General features: G+C 42.7%; 1 protein-coding gene across 4 annotated transcripts in view; it reads left to right on the forward strand.

The window, feature by feature from the left end:
- Positions 1-18869, forward strand: part of arl15b (ADP-ribosylation factor-like 15b) — a 292713-nt gene that overhangs the window by 109999 nt on the left and 163845 nt on the right. For all 4 annotated transcript variants that reach the window (XR_013577724.1, XM_078549863.1, XM_078549875.1 and 1 more), the window contains exons 2-3: positions 3919-4063; positions 7501-7560. Coding sequence is in view for 3 of the 4 variants with exons in the window: in XM_078549863.1 (XP_078405989.1) it covers positions 3919-4063; positions 7501-7560 (205 nt within the window). In the remaining variant the exon portion in view is untranslated. The remainder of the gene's footprint in view (positions 1-3918; positions 4064-7500; positions 7561-18869) is intronic.

Here is an 18869-nt window from a genome sequence, read left to right on the forward strand (position 1 = left end):
TGCATTTTTGAACCCCTGCAGTCCATATGGTATAGGTATATCCGCAGTGCTATTAGGAAGGAAGTTCAAGGATTTTGACCCAGCGACAGTGAAGGAATGGCGATGTATTTCCAAGTCAGGATGGTGTGTTGTATTGGAGGTGATGATGCTCCCATGTGTCTGTTGCCCTTGTTTTTCCACTTGGTAGAGGTCACAGGTTTGGAAGGTGCAGTCGAAGGAGCCTTGGTGAGTTGCTGCAGAACATCTTGTAGATGATGTGCACTGTTGCCACTGTACTTGAGTCAATGTTTAAGGTGGTGAGCATTGTGAATGGAGCACGTTACAGTTCTGTTTCTTTCCGCAATCTTTAAATTAAACCATTGAATCCTATTCTGTACTGTACTCCACTGAGTTTTTTTACACATTTTTTATTTAGTGTTGAGCATTAAAAAAAAAGGTCTGGTTACTTAGCAAGCCAACAGGATTCACACAGCCTTTATAGGATTTATGCAGGCGACATCAACAGTGTCGCATTTCAACTTTGTGCCCATAGCCAGATTAAAATAAATAGAGTAAAAGTTGGCAGTCACTTTAAAAATGAGGTTCAAGATTTCTCCAAAAGCATTTTCAACAATTTGAGATGCAATTTACTCTGTGAATATACTACTTAACAAAACAAGCTGTCAAGAATGAAAGAATGCACACTTATATAGCACCTTGTTGTATTCTTTGGGTGTCCCAATGTATTTGACATAGATATTACTTTTGAAGCATGATTACTGCTGCATTGTCAAATGCATGAGCACATGAGATCCTGTAAGTTGTAATTGAGATGAGTGACCTGCAGAAGTCAAAATATTTTTTTTCTCTAGGCCTTCTCTTGAGATTTTCTCGGGCTACTTTTTGAGTTTTGGGGGCTACTTTTCATTTTCACACGAGATGTTCAGGATACTATTTTTCCTTAATTCTTTGATATTTTCTATGAAATTTGGATTCTAATTACAATTTGCCAATTTACAATAATAAATTAAGATCAGAACCATCTTAAATTCCAGTTATTTGAAGCAATGAAACAAATTGCAGAGAAAGAGCATGGGTGTAAATTTACAAAAAAAGCTTAACATAAGGAATGAGAGTCAATGTCGTAATCTAATAAAGAATTTTAATTGTAAGCCAACTGAGCTTCACTGACAACTTAGATGAGTGTTTCCTCACTGTGCAGGATAAATAATATCCTTGCAACTCCATCCTGGTTTATGACACCTTTGTTAGAAGTATCATTTCAAAGTACCAAGTTATTGAACAGAATTTAATAAAACTGAACAGCAAGATAATGCTGTACCACCTCTCACCACCCCCCCACTGGAGTAGGAGGGAGACACACACAGTCTGGGCTGCTGCTTCCAAGGTGTAAATCCATCCCAGTTGAAGGCTGGCCCGGACAGTTATAGGTGGATCCCTGGGGCCTAGAGCTGGGGCCTAGTGAGCCTCCGCCAGCAGGGGAGCAAGCACAGGACAGAGAACACTGAATTGGCAGTAGCCCCAGCAGTTGGCTCCTGCTTAGGCCAAAGGCAAGACCTGCTTCAAGGTCAGTCTCCAGTTTCCTGTCAGCTGCATCCACCGGCTACTAAGTAAAAGTTACTGTGGAGCATGTTGACACCGGAGCGCCCGTCTCCCTGACCACAGTAGAGTTCCTGGAGCTGGGTGGCAACGCAGCCCAGGATAAGAAGACCTGCATTGTCCCTTGCCAACTGCAACCTACCATCGGCAACAATGAAGAGCTCGCCAGGCTGCTGGGAGATTTTAGCATAGCCCAGGGTGGGGTTTGCCCAACATCTGTGTTTTTATTCTTTCATGGGATGTGGGCAACGCTTGCAAGGCCAGAATTTGTTGCCCACCCCTAATTTCCCTTGAACTGAGTGGCTTGATAGGACATTTCAGAGGGCATTTAAGAGTCAACTATATTGCTGTGGGTCTGGAGTCACATGTAGGCCGGACCAGGGAAGGAAGGCAGATTTCCTTCCCTGAAGGATGTTGGTGAACCAGATAGGTTTTTATGACAATCAATGATAGCTTTGTGGCACCATTACTGAGATTAGTTTTATATTAATTTAATTTAAAATCCACCAGCTGTCATTGTGGGATTTGAACTGATGTCTTCAGAGCATTAACCCGGACCTCTGGATTACTGTTCCAGTGACATTACCACTACGACCATGGCCAAGAAAACCAGATACCCCAGCAAGATAAAAGGACAAGATCAGAAAAAAGCATGAAGGAGGGCGATGTGATTGGAGGAGCCGGAGCAGCCACATGGGAAAGACAGAAACTGTGATTGGAAGAGTGGCTCCTGTGTCTGTTGTTTCTCCAATCAAAATACACGAGGGTTTTGAGTTCTCAAGAGCTATTTGCGTGGTTTCCAGGGCAAATTCACCCATTGTCCCCATGTATTTCGAACCCTGATGACCTGGTGATCTGATTTTGCTGGTGTTGGGTAAGAGAGGGCAGTTGGTATCTGCAAGTTTGTTCTGGCCAATAAATCGATAACTTGATGTGCATGGAAGTGATGAAACGATTGGATGAGACATGGATATTTAAAAGCATTGCGATTTAAATATTAACATATTGTTTCCCACAGTTTTGGTGTAGCCATTACCTAGAAAAATTGTCTCCAATGACATGGCTGTTTTCTAGTAAAGATATAACATGTACCTTGAGTGGTTTGAAACAACACCTTTTTTGATACCTCAAAATCGGGTTTCTGTTCCTGTTACAGCCTTCATCAAAATCAGCAAATATATTCTTTCTCGCCAGCCAGGGTACACTATCCCTCCTCATCCTTGTCATGCTCTCGTTGCTCTTCTTATCCTGTTTGTAGCCTTGGACTACACCATCTCTCTCAGCATCTCTCAGTTAACCAGTTGGGTAGCAATGTGCTTTGCCTGGTTCTTATATGTCCAGTTGTAACCAGAGAATCTCCTACAATGGTTTCTTTTCTTCCCCCAGCCCCCGCACCCCCACCCCCACCTTGTTTTCAGATATCTCCATGGCCTTGCTCCTTCCCAGCTCTAACTTTCTCCAGTCCTACAAATCTCAGATCTCTGTGCTCCTCCAATTCTTGCCTCTTGCGCATTCCTGAATTTCATTGTTTTACCATTGGTATCTATGCTTTCAGCTGACTAGACCTTTAGCTGTGGAATTCCCTCCATTAATTTCTCTGCCTCTCTACCTCTCTCTCCTCCTTTAAGATGCTCTTTAAAACCTACCTCTTTGACCAAGCTTTTGGTCACCCTGCCCTAATATCTCCTTATGTGGCTCGGTGTCCAATTTTGTTTGATAGCACCCCTGCAAAGGATCTTGGAATGTTACAAGCACTGTATTATGGAAATTGGTGTTCTTGGTGGCACAGTCATGAAAATGCTACCAACTGAGTTAAGTTGACATTGTAGAGAAGAGCCAATGGCAAAAGTCAGTCAAATTGCTGGAGCGTTGAAGAAAAGGTAGACAGAACATTGTATTTGTATCTGTTACTTGACCCCTGGGGAGTCATCTGGTTATGCTGGTCCAATTTAGTGGGGCTGGGGGATGTAATTTGAGAAGCAGAAGAATGGAGTTATTTAGAGTACAAGAGTTTCTCTATAGGCTGAACAGATGGGAGATGCAAAACTGAAGTGATGCGATGGCATTGCAGGCAGAAGGATGTAATTAAAGTGTGACTATTTTACATAAACAGCTTGTATTGTAAATGTGGATAACAGTATTTTTTAGTTGTATACACTATGTTGGAAAAGTGTACACAAGTTGACGAACATGACAGTATAAATATGTGTAAACTAGTGAACACGGATGTATTTAACGCCTTAATTTGATGGCCACATTTGCTCTAGATGTCAGAATGTCCAAATCAACAAAGGTTAATAATGTTCTTCTTTTCCACAGTGTTTCAGAGCTTTCTGCTGCAAAGGGCCACCATCGCCACGCACTGAATACGATGTTGTTTGTGTAGGCCTTACAGGATCTGGCAAGTCGAGCCTGCTCACACAACTCTGTAGCGAGAGCACAGATAGCATCATCCCCACAACAGGTAATGTCTAGGCATTTGTGTAAAATGTGGTCATGTAAATTGAACTCTGCCTGAAAGCAAAAGTAAATATTATTTGGAAGGTAACACAGTGCCTTTTTAAATGCCTGTGCTAGTAATCTGTTTAAGTAGACCTTTTAAGATGTAATGGTTTTGCACTGTCTTTAAGTCTCTAGAACCCTTTCTTCCTCAAGATGTGACACTCTGCTCATTTTTTTTTCATTTTACCTTTGTATAAACTTTGTCCCTTTTGCTTTCCTTCTTACTACTTCAACTTGTTACTTCCACTTCGCTCTGCTAACTTAGTTCAGTTTAAAGTCACATGGAATACAAGTTATTCTCTGTGAGGACATTATCATGCTACCTTCAAAGATTTGTGTTCAGAGGGAGATGGTGGCAATGTCGCTGAACGAGTAATCCAGAGACCCAGGCTAATTCTCTGGGGACATGGGTCCACCATGACAGCTGGTGGAATTTGAATACAGTTAATAAATCTGGAATATAAAGCTAATCTGAGTAATGGTGACCATGAAACTATCATAGATTGTCATAAAAACCCATTTGGTTTGCTAATGTCATTTAGGGAAGGAAATCTGCCACGCTTACCTGGCCTGGCCTTTGTGACTCCAGACCTACAGCAATGTGGTTGACTCTTAACTGCCCTCTGAAATGCCCTAGCAAGCCACTCAGTTCAAGAGCAATTAGGAGTGGGCAACAAAGGCTGGCCTTGACAGCGAGGCTCACATCCCATGAAAGAATAAAGAATTTACGTACATATACCCCCAGGTGTCTCTAACCCTGCACCCCTTTTAAAATTGCACCATTTAGTTAATATTGCAATTTCCAAAACGGTGACTGTACAGCAGAAAGGTGACCTAAATGTAAACATTCACAGATATTCCAGTGGGTAATGTGAACTGAATGGAACTGAAGCTGAAGTGTACACATAATCACCTGGTGATAACTTTAGGAGGCAAGCCATTATTCACATGCAAATATGTTTCGATGCACTGAAAGAGGATGTGGAAACCCGGAAAGTATCAGCTGAGGTCGATGTTATGAAAGTCAATTTTCTGCTTGTCAAGTGGCTGATGTACTTCAAGATTTCATAGATTAATTGAGCCCAAATTAAATTATATTGATTGCTTCTGTTAAACTTTTTCTTACTGTTTATTGCTTTATTGTCACTTTGGGATCTGCAAAACCTGTCCTTAAAGCAATTTAGTTAATTGATCTTTCTTATTAGGCCAATCCTAGGCATCTCAGAGTTCACTGTATCAAATCATCTTCACTCCACTTGCTTGTAGGCTTTTTTGCCTAATGTCCAGCTCCTCTTGGAGGTCTTGTGGTGCAGTTGGGTAGTATCCCTGCCTCTGAATCAGAAGCTCCAGGTTCAAGTCCCACCCAAGGACTTGGTGGCTAAGGCTGGTGTGTTCATAACACAGCCAAACAGGTTGATTATCAACCTGCAAATTCTTCCAACACATGCTAATAGCAGGCAGTAAGAGCGGGAGAGATTCCTGGTCAGCCATCCGGTGGAAAGAAAGTTAGATCCTCTACCATCATTATCCATAGCTCCAGACTACAGCATGCATGTAAAAGTGCAACACTGACTTACTGAGTGACATGTAACACCATCACCACCAGGTCCTCTATTTAGTATCTCCCTGTCACTAGGTTTCCTTCTTCCTTATTTGAAAATTCAGTGAGGGCATATACTCTTTACACAACCTTATGAACAGTATGTTTGCAATTGCCTTTCACTCTGACTGAGAATAAACCTGAGTGAATTGGGTGATGTGAGAGTGACTGCCCTTAACATCAGGGTTGAATTTGACCGAGTGTGGCATCAAGGAGCCCTAGCAAAACTGGTGTCAATGGGAATTGAGGGGAACACTCTCTGCTGGTTGGATTCAAACCTGGCACAAAGAAAGATGGTTGTGGTTGTCGGAGGTCAGTCATCTCATTGCTGTAGGTCTGCAGGACATCACTGCAGGAGTTCTTCAGGGTAGTGTTCGATGCCCAACCATCTTCAGCCGCTTCATCAATGACATTCCTTGCATCATAAGGTCAGGAGTGGGGGTGTTTGCTGCTGATTGCACAATTTTCAGCACCATTTGCGACTTCTCAGATACTGAAGCAGCCCACATCCAAATGCAGCAAGACCCGGACAATACCCAGGCTTGGGCTGATAAGTGGCAAGTAACATTCGTGCCACACGAGTGTCAGGCAATGACCATCTCCAACAAGACAGAATTTAGCCATCGTCCCTTGATGTTCAATAGCGTTGCCATCACTGAATCCCCCACTATCAACATCCTGGGGGTTAGCATTGACCAGAAACTGAACTGGACTAACCATATAAATACTGTGGCTGCAAGAGCAGGTCAGAGGCTAGGAATCCTGTGACGAGTAACTTGCCTCCTGACTCCCCAAAGCCTGCCCACCATCTACAAGGCACAAGTCAGGAGTGTGATGGAATACTCCCCACTTGCCTGGATGAGTGCAGCTCCCACAATGCTCAAGAAGCTTGATACTGTCCAGGACAATGCAGCCTGCTTGATTGGCACCACATCCACAAACATTGACTCCCTCCATCACTGATGCACAGTAGCAGCAGTGTGTACCATCTATAGGATGCATGACAGGAATTCACCAAAGCTCCTTAGACAGCCCCTTCCAAACCCATGACCACTACCATCTAACTGGACAAGAGCAGCAGATAGTTGGGAACACCACCACCTGTAAGTTCCCCTCCAAATCACTCGCTGTCCTGACTTGGAAATATATCGCCGTTCCTCCATTGTCACTGGGTCAAAATCCTGGAACTCCCTCCCTAACAGCACTGTGGCTGTACCAACAGCACTGTGGCTGTACCTACACCACATGGTTTGCAGTGGTTCATTCTCAATGGCAACTAGGGATGGACAATAAATGCTGGCCCAGCTAGCAAAGCCCACAATCCATGAATGAAGAAAAAAAAATTGATAGGCTGTGAAAAGTTCAGAATGAAGCCTTGGATGATGGGAAGTGCAAATTCGAGAGAGAACTATCACATTCTCGCTTTGATTCCTGACACGATCTCCCACTTAAATGAGGATCTTCATTGGAAATATTGCCAGAGTTTAAAGTCCATTTCAAAGAGCTACTTCAAGCTATAACTAATTTGGCATCATCGTTCAGAATGACCATAAAACCTTTCTGTGGTGAGAAATGGAAATGTTAGATATTCATGACCATGCCAGACTTTGAGGTTAGAATTGAACAGGTTGCTGACACTGGGTGCAAGAAGTAAAAATATTTTCCATTCCTGAACACTGAAGCACCTTTATTAATTAAAACAAAATTTGATTCTTGTCTTTGAAACTAATTTCATATTTTACTGTCTATGCCTTTTTCCCCATTTTAAGGCGCATTTTCTTTATTTTTCACATCTTCAGGTTTTAGTATTAAAGCTGTTCCATTCCAGAATGCAATCCTCAATGTGAAAGAACTTGGAGGTATGTGTAATTTAAACAAAGAATACATTGGATTACTAACAATTATGTTTTGCAGCATAGAAATGCTTCCTTGAGTCTTTCCTCAAACTCCTATCTCAGAGTATATATATTTTTTTCTTATTACTAATGGTAATCTTCAAACTTTTAAAAAAAAATCCTGACCAGAGACCACTTTGCAGTTTAAACTAGCTTTCATTTAAATAAGAAACAAGTGGGTTCTGAATGACAAAAATACTTGTTACTCCAGCAATAAAGAACTTCAGTAGAGTCCCAACTAAACACTGTTTAATGGAAGCTATTTTTATTTGAGAAGAGTAGATGAAGAACCAAAATACATAGCGTTGTACCTTGTAGGAGAAAAGACCGTATATACAGTAATGATTGGGTAACCCAAGATTTGCATTAGTTTTGACTTCCTGTGCAAACAATAAGTTCTAGTGGGGAAACAATGAGCGAGTCTTGATTGCAATGCCATGATCATACCAAGAGGCTGATAAGTGTGTATTTGCAGCTTAGGAGAAACAAAATAGGCATTATATCGAGTAATAGTTGCGCTGGGGTGCTGCGTGTTAAAGAGGAGAATAGTAGTATACCATGTAGACTGCCAGTTCAGATGCTAGAGTTGTCTAGAGTGTGAGGAGTGGAAATAGGGCCTCAGACCAACCAGCATTAATAAAATTGAGGGTTTGTTTGCAGTACGAAGGCACTATGCTTTCCTTTAGAAACGGCATAAGGCAACATGGAATAACTTGAAATTAATCTGATACAAAAAATGTTCTTTTTAAATAAATAAACTTTGTTATAGTTAATTCTACCATAGGTTTATTGGAATACCACAGTAACTTGCTCAAAAGTTCTTTATGATGTGGGCATTGCTGGCAAGGTCAAAATTTATTGCCCCATCCCTAATTGCCCTTGAGAAGGTTAGCCGCCATCCTGAATCACAGCATTCAGTGTGATGAAGATACTTTCACAGTGCTGTTAGGGAGAGAGTGCCAGGATCTTGACCTGGTGACAGTGATGGAACAGGGACATATTGCCAAGTTTGGATGATGTGTGATTTGGAGGGGAACTTGGAAGTGGTGATGTTCCCATGTGTCTGCTGCCCTTGTCATCCTAGATAGAAGAGGTCATGGGTTTGGGAGGTGCTGCCTAAGAATCCTTGGCAAATTGCTGCAGCAGTACATCTTCGAGATTGTACACACTGCAGCCTGGACATGCTGATGATAGAGGTACTGAATGTTTAAGGTGATTAATGTTAATCATAAAGTAATTGAGTGCTTACTTATGTTAAGGTGGCGGGCATTGACTGGGGATACACCAGCGCCCCTATCTATGGGGACGATTGAAACTGTGGTTGTTGAGTTCAGCAAAGCATGTTTGTAATGTGTGTCTCTTTAAATAAAAGCTTATAAGGTATGTAAAGATTAGCCTCCAGTTCCATCCTTCATCACTTAAATATAACTAACACAAAGGAAGATTGTTGCGGTCGTTGGAGGCCAGCCATCTCAGTCCCAGGGCATTGTTGCCGGAGTTCCTCAGGATAGTTATGACTCCAAACAATGGAGAGCTTTCCCCTTGATTCCCATTGACTTCAATTTTACCAGGGCTGCTTGATGCCACATTCAGTCAAAAACTGCTTGATTTCAAGGGCAGTCACTCTCACCACACATTTGGCATTCAGTTCTCTTATCCATTTTTGGACTAAGGCTGTAATGAGGTCTGGGTCAAGTGGCCCTTCCAGAACCTAAACTGTGTCGGTTAGCAGGTTGTTGCTGACTAAGTGCTGATTGACAGCACTGTCAATGAATCTTCCATTACTTTGAGAGTAAACTGGGTGAGAATTGTCCATGTTAATTGTCAACTGCTTTTAGTGGACAAGACATACCAGAAAATGTGGAAAATTGCCAGATATATGTCAGTGTTGTAGCTGTATTGGAACAGATTTCTAAGGGACACAGGGTAGTGTCCTAGGCCCAACCATTTTCAACTGCTTCATCACTGACCATCCCTCCATCATAAGGTCAGAAGTGGGCATGTTTGCTGATTGCACAGATTTCAGGAACATTCACAGCTCCTCAGATGTTGAAGCAGCCTGTGCCTGCATGCAGCAAGATCTGGACAACATTGAGGCTTGGGCTGATAAATGGCAAGTAAGGTGCATGCCACACAAGTGCCAGGCAATGACCACCTCCAACAAAAGAGAATCTAACCACCTGCCCTTGACATTCAATAGAATTACCATCACTGAATCCCCCAACATCAACATCCTGGGGGTTACCATTGACTAGAAGCTGAACTGGACCAGCCATATAAATACTGTGACCATGACAGGTCAGAGACTGGGAAGTCTGTGGAGAGTAACTCATTTGACTTCTCAAAGTCTGTCCACCATCTACAAGCCACACGTCAGGAGTGTGATGGATTACTTTCCACTTGTCTGGATGAGTGTAACAAAAACAGTATTCAAGAATCTCAACACCATCCACGTCAGAGCAACTTGCTTGATCAGCACCCCATCCACTACCTTAAACATTCACTGCCTCCACCATTGGCACATTTGTAGCAGCAGTGTAGATGCACTGTAGCAATTTGCCAAGGCTCCTTCGACAGCGCTTTCCAAACCCACGACCTGTACCACCTAGAAGGGCAGAGGCAGCAGGTGCATTGGAACAGAAACACATACAAGCTCTTCTCCAAGTCATCCTGACTTGGAAACTTATCACTGTTCTTTCACTGTCATTGGGTCAAAATCCTAGTACTCCCTCGCTCATAGCACTGTGGGTGTACCTACACCACATGGACTGCAGTGGTTCAGGAAGGCAGCTCACCAGCTTCTCAAGGGAAATTACCGATGGGGAACACATGCCCATCTTTCTAGCGACACCCATGAACAAATTTTAAAAAAAGTTAAAGTCAGAGATCCGGCAGATTTTCGGATACTAAGAGAATCAAGAGAAAAGGGGATAGAGCAGGAAGGTGTGGTTGAGGTAGAAGATTCGCTATGATTGACTGCGGCAGGTTCGCGAGGTCAAATTGCCTGCTTCTGCTTCTAATTCTTACATTCTTGTAACTCATGTTAAGCTACTAAGCGGCCCATGAAAATAAGATGTGTTAATGTACATCTCTATCATAGACTTGACTCCTGCACAAAAATAATTGCAAGTTGCTGCTACTTTGAAGCACCAACTACCACACAGTGGAAGTTCAAGCACAAATTCAAATCCTGACTCTATTAAGTTCTAAAGCTCACCAATGTTCCTTCGAAAGGAGTGAAATAGAGGCTGTGAATATATTTGTATTGAGAGAGGATATATGAAGAGGGTCTCAACAGGCTGCTGTCACACACTGCCAGGTGGCCAGCTAAGATTGGGATGGTCATATACTGAGAGCAAGCCACTTATTTCCCCTCTTAGCCATGAGGTGAGATGGGGAATGGTGTTTTGTTTGGGAAGGATCATCAGCAGAGAGCAATGTGTCAAGGCAAAGAGGGTCTGTGTCCTCCTTGGAGGGAAACATACCCACGAAGAACAGTGGTACATGTAGGATATCTTTGAATTTTGAGTTTGTATGTTAATTCCCATTGTGTGCATATTGATGTGCTGTAATACGTTTTACAAAGAGCTATTTTGGATAGAAATATAAAAGCTCTACTGGATAAGTTAAACAACAATGAAAGTCACTAATTATTTAAATCAGTGCCTCAGCAATTGAAAGGTTGACTGTACGAAGGTTTGCAGTAAGAGATGGCAGACGTGTTGTACTGAAGTGTGATATCTCATGACTGAAGAGTTTGTTTGTCATTTTGTAATTATCCTTTTCTGTTGCCTAGTGGCAAAAATGTAAATCAAACTGAGATGATGCCCCACTTTGTTAATCAACTGTTTGACACATTTCCATGTATTTCCTTTCTTAATTTACAACGATCACAACTCAATTAGTTAACAATGGATTGCCAGTCTGCCAGTTTTTAGTGAGGCTTGAAAGCAACCTGCCCTTGCCCATCTGTCTGTGTATCACTCTGTTTTGATCGTGTTAGACAATAGTCCCAGTGTCTCGCCTACATTGATTACATTTTTTGAAGTGTTAGATTGTAGGAAGGAAGCTTTGAGTTTGAATTTGATCATTCTGAAATTAGTGAGCCTTTAATGATTTTTGTTTTTGATGTACCCTGTAACTATATACTGATGTGATCGGTCAAAATACATTTTAAAAAGGCGATGCTATTAATTTAGCTGAATAATTCTACAGGGATTCTTGTCACAAGATAATTAAATAAGTTTCCAGTCTTCACTTGATCCAAATGAAGAAATTAAATATATCCATGTGATCTTATCAATTAAATTCATAAGCTCAAAAGATGAATATGATGTCCATCTGAAATATGAAATGAATGTCATGCAGCTCTAAAAATGAAATTGATTTTGACTGCATAGATAAATATTTTCTCTGCAAATCCTGTTTTGTATTATAGTACAAAACTGAGAATATATTGAAAGGTAATAGAATAAGAATTAAAACATTCAAAATTAATAGCAATGGTACATCATGTTAATTATAGAAAATGGTCAATTCACAATACTGAGCAAATTGTTCATTGAGGTGAAGGATAGATGTATTGAGAATGGATTATTGGTTTCTCTCCATTTCACTAAGAACATGAGCCACACTCAGCCAAGGCAAGGGACAGCAATGATTAATTACAATTCATTGCCCAGGCAACAAATCTGTTGATAGCCTATAACCCATTGCTGCTGTGCATGAGACATTGCTGTGCTGTGACCAGCACAAAATTACCAGCAGTACAATATAACAATGTTAATTTCAGAAGTTCGTAGTTAAACATCATTGAAGTTACCTCAAAAAGAACAATTTACCCACTGCCCGTGCTTATACTCACTGGCTTATACAGCTAACTGTTGTGTTTACACTTCAAATGTGAACTGACATCTGCTAAATGACTTTCACATTTCTTACTCCAAAAGTGGTTAACTTTTTTATCATTGTGAATTTCTCTGCTAAAGGCAGTGGTGAAAATAAACAAGATGTTGACAGCTATCCATCATATCATATCATTCTTTTGATCTATTTCCTCTACCCCATAGCTAGGAATTTTCCTCTACTTCAGATAGTTTGTCACTTTTCCCCACAAAGATGCAATGTTCTGCAAAGCATTCCATTTTCCAGTGATGATCTGTATAAATGAGGTGAGGGGAGAGTGACTGCCCTTGACATCAAGGTAGCAATGGCATCAAGGATACTGAAGCAGTCCATGCCCACATTCAGCAAAACCTGGACCACTTTCAGGCTTGGGCTGATATGTGACAAGTAACATTCATTCCACACAAGTACCAGACAATACCATCAGCAACAAAAAAGAATCTAACCATCTCCCCTTGACATTCAACAGCATTACCATTGCTAAATCTCCCACCATCAATACCCTGGGGGTTTATTATTATTTCAGTTAAGTTTCTAGTCAATCATATAAATTCTTTTGGATGCAAGAGCAGGTCAGAGGCTGGGAATTATGTGGTGAGTAACTCGCCCTCCTGCCTCCTAAAGTCTGTCCATTATCTACAAGGCACAAGTCAAGGGTGTGATAGAATATTCTCCACTGGACTAGTAACCCAGGGTAACGGTCGGGGGACCTGGGTTCGAAACCTACCACGGCAGATTGTGGAATTTGAATTCAATAAAAATCTGGGGTTAAAAGTCTATTGATGACCATGAAAACCATTGTAGTAAAAACCCACCTGGTTCACTAATGTCCTTTTAGGGAAGAAAATCTGCTGTCCTTACCTGGTCTGGTCTACATATGACTCCAGAGCCACAGCAATTGACTCTTAAATTCCCAATGAAATGGCCTAGCAAGCCACTCAGTTGTAACAAACCAGTGCAGAAAATTGGATAAGGAATGAAACTGGAGGGGCGACCTGGCAACAACTTAGGCACTGGAAATGGCAATGACAAACTTGGCCCTGTCGACCCTGCAAAGTCCTCCTTACTAACACCTGGGGACTTGTGCTAAAATTGGGATAGCTGTCTCACAGACTAGTCAAGCAACAGCTGGACACAATCATTCTCACAGAATCATACCTTACAGTTTATGCCCTAGACATCACCATCACCATCCCTGGTATGTCCTGTCCCACCAGCAGGATAGACCTAGTACAGTGATTAAGAGAATTGCCCTGGGAGTCCTCAACACCAATTCCAGACCCCATGAAGTCTCATGGCATCAGGTAAACAATGGGCAAGGAAACCTCCTGCTGATTACTGCTCTCAGCCCTTCCTCAGCTGATGAATCGGTGTCCCTCCATGTTGAGCACCACTTAGGGGAAGCACTGAAGATGGAAAGGGTGCAGGATGCACTCTGGGTGGGGGGCTTCAACGTCCATCACCGAGTAACTCGGTAACACCACTACAGACCGAGCTTGCCGAGTCCTAAAGGACATAGCTGCTAAACTGGGTCTGCGGCAGGTGGTAAGGGATCCGACAAGAGGAGAAAAACACACTTGACCTCATCCTCACCAACCTGCCTGCTGCAGATGTAGCTGTCCATGACAATATCGGTAGGAGTGACCACTGCACAGTCTTTGTGGAGATGAAGTCCTGTCTTCACATTGAGGATACCCTCCATCGCGTTGTGTGACACTGCCACCATATTGAATGGGATAGATTTCGAACAGATCTAGCAACTCAAGACTGGGTATCCATGAGGCGCTGTGGGCCATCAACAGCAGCAGAGTTGTACTCAACCACAATCTGTAACCTCATGGCCCGGCAGATCCCCAACTCTTAACACTATCACCAAGCCAGGGGATCAACCCTGGTTTAATAAAGAGTGCAGAAGGGTGTGCTACGAGCAGCATCAGGCATATCTTAAAAATGAGATGCACCTGGTGAAGCTACAACACAGGGCTATTGGCGTGCCAAACAGCATAAGCAACAAGTGATAGAGCTCAGCGATTCCACAACCAACAAATCAGATCTAAGCTCTGCCATCCTGCCACATCCAGTCGTGAATGGTGGTGGACAATTGAACAAATCGCTGCATGAGGAGGCCCCACAAATATCCCCATCGTCAATGATGGGGGAGCCCAGAACATCAGCGCAAAAGATAAGACTGAAGTATTTGCAACAATCTTAAGGCAGAAGAGCCGAGTGGATGATCCATCTTGGCCTCCACCAGAGGTCCCCAGCATCACAGATACCAGTCTCCTGTCAATTCAGTTCACACCATGTGATATCAAGAAGCAGCTGAAGGCACTAGATATTGCAAAGGCTATGGATCTTGACAATATTCCGGCAATAATACTGAAGACTTGTGCTCCAGAACTTGCCATGTCCCTGGTCAAGCTGTTCCAGTACAGCTACAACACTGGCATCTATCAGGCCATGTGGAAAATTGCCTGGGTATGTCCTGTACACAAAAAACAGAACAAATCCAACATGGCCAATTACCACCCCATCAGTATACTCTCGATCATCAGTAAAATGATGGAAGGGTTCATCAACAGTGCTATGAAGTGGTGTTTACTAAGCAATAACCTGTTCGCTGATGCTCAGTTTGAGTTTCGCCAGGGCCTGTCAGCTTCTGACCTCATTACAGCCTTGGTTCAAACATGAATAAAAGAGCTGAACTCCAGAGGTGAGGTGAGAGTGACTGCCCTTGACATCAAGGCAGCATTTGACTGAGTGTGGCATTAAGGAGCCCTAGCAAAACTGGAGTCAATGCGAATCGTGGGAAACTCTCAACTGGTAGGAGTCATAACCTAGCACAAAGGAAGATGGTTGTGGTTGTTGGAGGTCAATCATCTCAGTTCCAGGACATCACCGCAGGAGTTCCTCAGGGTAGTGTCCTAGGCCCAACCATCTTCTGCTTCATCAATGACCTTCCCTTCATCATAAGGTCAGAAGTGGGGATGTTCACTGATGATTGCACAATGTTCAGCACCATTCGCAACGACTCAGATACTGAAGCAGTCCGTGCCCAAATGCAGCAAGACCTGGACAATATCCAGGATTGCGCTGACAAGTGCAAATAACATTCATAGAAACATAGAAAATAGAAGCAGAAGTAGGTCATTTGGCCCTTCGAGCTTGCTCTGCCATTCAATATGATCATGGCTGATCCTCTATCTCAACGCCATACTCCCGCTGTCTCCCCATACCCCTTGATGCCTTTAGAGTCCAGAAATCTATCTATTTCCTTCTTAAATATATTCAGTGACTTTGCCTCCAAAGCCTTCTGTGGTAGAGAATTCCAAAGGTTCACCACCCTCTTGAGTGGAGAAGTTTCTCCTCATCTCAGTCCTAAATGGTCCATCATGTATCCTGAGACTGTGACCCCTTGTTCTAGACCCAACAACTAGAGGAAATATCATCCCTGCATTCAATCTGTCCATCCCCATCAGAATTTTATATGTTTCAATGATATCTCCTCTCATTCATTTAAACTCCAGTGAATACAGGCCTAGTCAGCCCAATCTCTCCTCATATGACAATCCTGCCATCCCAGGAATCAGTCTGGTGAACCTTTGCTGCACTTCCTCTATGGCAGTATATCCTTTGTTAGGTAAGGAGACCAAAACTGCGTACACTACTCCAGGCGTGGTCTCACCAAGGCCCTGTACAGCTGCAGTAAGACATCGGTGTTCCTGTCCCCAAGTCTTTTTACAATGAAGGCCAATATACCATTTGCCGCCTTAACTGCCTGCTGCACCTGCATGCTTGCTTTCAGTGATTGGTGTACAAGGGCACCCAGGTCCCTTTTGAACATCAACATTTCCCAATCTATCACAATTTAAATAATGCTCTGTCATTCTGTTTTTCTTACCAAAGTGGGTAACTTCACACTTATCAACATTATACTGCATCTGCCATGTATTTGCCTGTTCACTCAACCTGTCTAAATCACTTTGAAGCCTCTTAATGCCCTCCTCATTGCTCACATTCCCATCAAGTTTCGTGTCATCAGCAAATTTGGAAATATTACATTTGGCTCCCTCATCCAAATCATTGATATATATTGTGAATAGCTGGGGCCCAAGGACTGATCTATGCGGAACACTAGTAGTCACCGTCTGCCACTCCACAGAAGACCCATTTATTCCCACTCTGTTTCCTGCCTGCTAACCAATTCTCAATGCATGCCAGTATACTACACCCAATCCCATGTGCTTTAATTTTACACACTAACCTCTTATGTGGAACATTATCAAAAGCTTTCTGAAAATCAAAATACACCACATCACTGGTTCTCCCTTATCTACTCTGCTAGTTACGTCCTCAAAAAAACTCCAGTAGGTTTGTCAAACATTATTTCCCTTTCATAAATCCATGTTGACTTTGTCTATTCCCGTTGATATTTTCTAAGTGTCCTGTTATCACATCCTTTATAATAGATTCTAGCATTTTCCCTACTACTGATATTAGGCTAGCCGGTCTGTGATTCACTGTTTTCTCCCTCCCTCCTTTTTAAATGGTGGGATTACATTTGCTGCCCTCCAATCTGCCAGGACTGTTCCAGATTCTACAGAATTTTGGAAGCTGACAACCAACACATCCACTATTTCCACGGCCACCTCCTTTGGTACCCTGAGATGTAGATTATCAGGCCCTGGGGATTTATCGGCTTTCAGTCCCATTAATTTCTCCAGCACTATTGTTTTAATAATACTAATTTCTGTCAATTCCTCCTCCTCACTAGACCCTTGGTTCTCTAGTGTTTCTGGGAAGTTATTTGTGTCTTCCTTGGTGACGACAGAACTAAAATAATTGTTTAATTGCTCTGCCATGTCCTTGTTCTCTATTATAAATTCTCCTGTTTCAGACTGTACATTTGTCTTCACTAATCTTTTTCTTTTTGCATACTTAGAAGCTTTTACAGTCAGCTTTTATGTACCTTAGAAGTTTACTCTCATAATCTACTTTTTCCCCCTCTTAATCAATTCTTGGTCTTCCTTTGCTGAATTCTAAGATGCTCCTAATCCTCAGGCTTGCTACTTTTTCCAGCAACTTTATATAACTACTGTTTGGATCCAATACTATCCTTAATTTTGTTTTTTCAGCCATGGTTGGGCCACTTTTCCTGTTTCGTGCCCAACAAGTGCCAGGCAATGACCATCTCCAGCAGGAGAGAATCTAACCATTGGCATTTAGGGGCATTACCATTGCTGAATCCTGCACTACCAATATCCTGGGAGTTACCATTAACCAGAAACTGAACTGGACTAGCCATATAAATACTGTGGTTACAAGAGCAGGTCAGAGGCAAGGAATCCTGTGGCGAGTAACTCACCTCCTGACTCCCCAAAGCCTGTTCATCACCTACAAGGCACAAGTCAGGAGTGAGATGGAATTCTCTCCACTTGTCTGGATGAGTGCAGCTCTAACAACACTAGAAGCTTGACACCATCCAGGACAAAGCAGTCCGCTTGATTGGCACCACATGCACAAACATTCATTTCCTCCACCACTGACGCACAGTAGCAGTAGTGTGTACCATCTACAAGATGCACTGCAGAAATTCACCAAGCCTCCTTAGAGAGCACCTTCCAAGCCCATGACCGCTACTATCTAGAAGGACAAGGGCAGCAGACAAAGGAGAACACCGCCAAATGGAAGTTCCCCTCCAAGCCACTCAGCATCCTGACTTGGAACTATATTGCCGTTCCTTCGCTGTCGCTGGGTCAAAATCCTGGAACTCCCTGTACTGTAGGTGTACCTAAACCACATGACTGAAGCCATTCAAGAAGGCAGCTCACCACCACCTTCTCGAAGGCAGTTAGGAATGGACAATAAATGCTGGCCTAGTCAGTGACGCCCACATCCCATGAATAAATTTTTTAAAAACTTGCCTGGATGAGTGCAGCTCCAACAAAATTTAAGTTTGACACTATCCAAGCCAAAGCAGCCTGCTTGGTCAGCACCTCATTCATCACACTAAACAGTTATTCCCTCCACCACCGACGCAAATGTCCACTTTGTGTATCATCTCCAAGATGCACTGCAGCAACCTTACCAATCTCCTTCAACAATTTCCAAACATGTGACCTCTACCACTAGAACCATAAGGGCAGTACTGCATGCAAGTTCCCCCCCCCAAAGCCTCATTCTGTCCTGACTTGGAACTATATCATTGTCCATTTGGCCTGTCTGCAAGCATGACCCAGATCTTCCTGTTGCTTGCCATTTAAACACACAATCCTGCTCTCATGCCCACATGTCCATCCTTGGCCTGCTGCAATTTTCCAGTGAAACCTAATGCAAACTGGAGAGACTGCACCTCATCTTCTGATTAG

Source organism: Cetorhinus maximus, chromosome 1 (genome assembly GCF_964194155.1).
Source record: "Cetorhinus maximus chromosome 1, sCetMax3.hap1.1, whole genome shotgun sequence".
NCBI classification, from domain to species: Eukaryota; Metazoa; Chordata; class Chondrichthyes; order Lamniformes; family Cetorhinidae; genus Cetorhinus; species Cetorhinus maximus.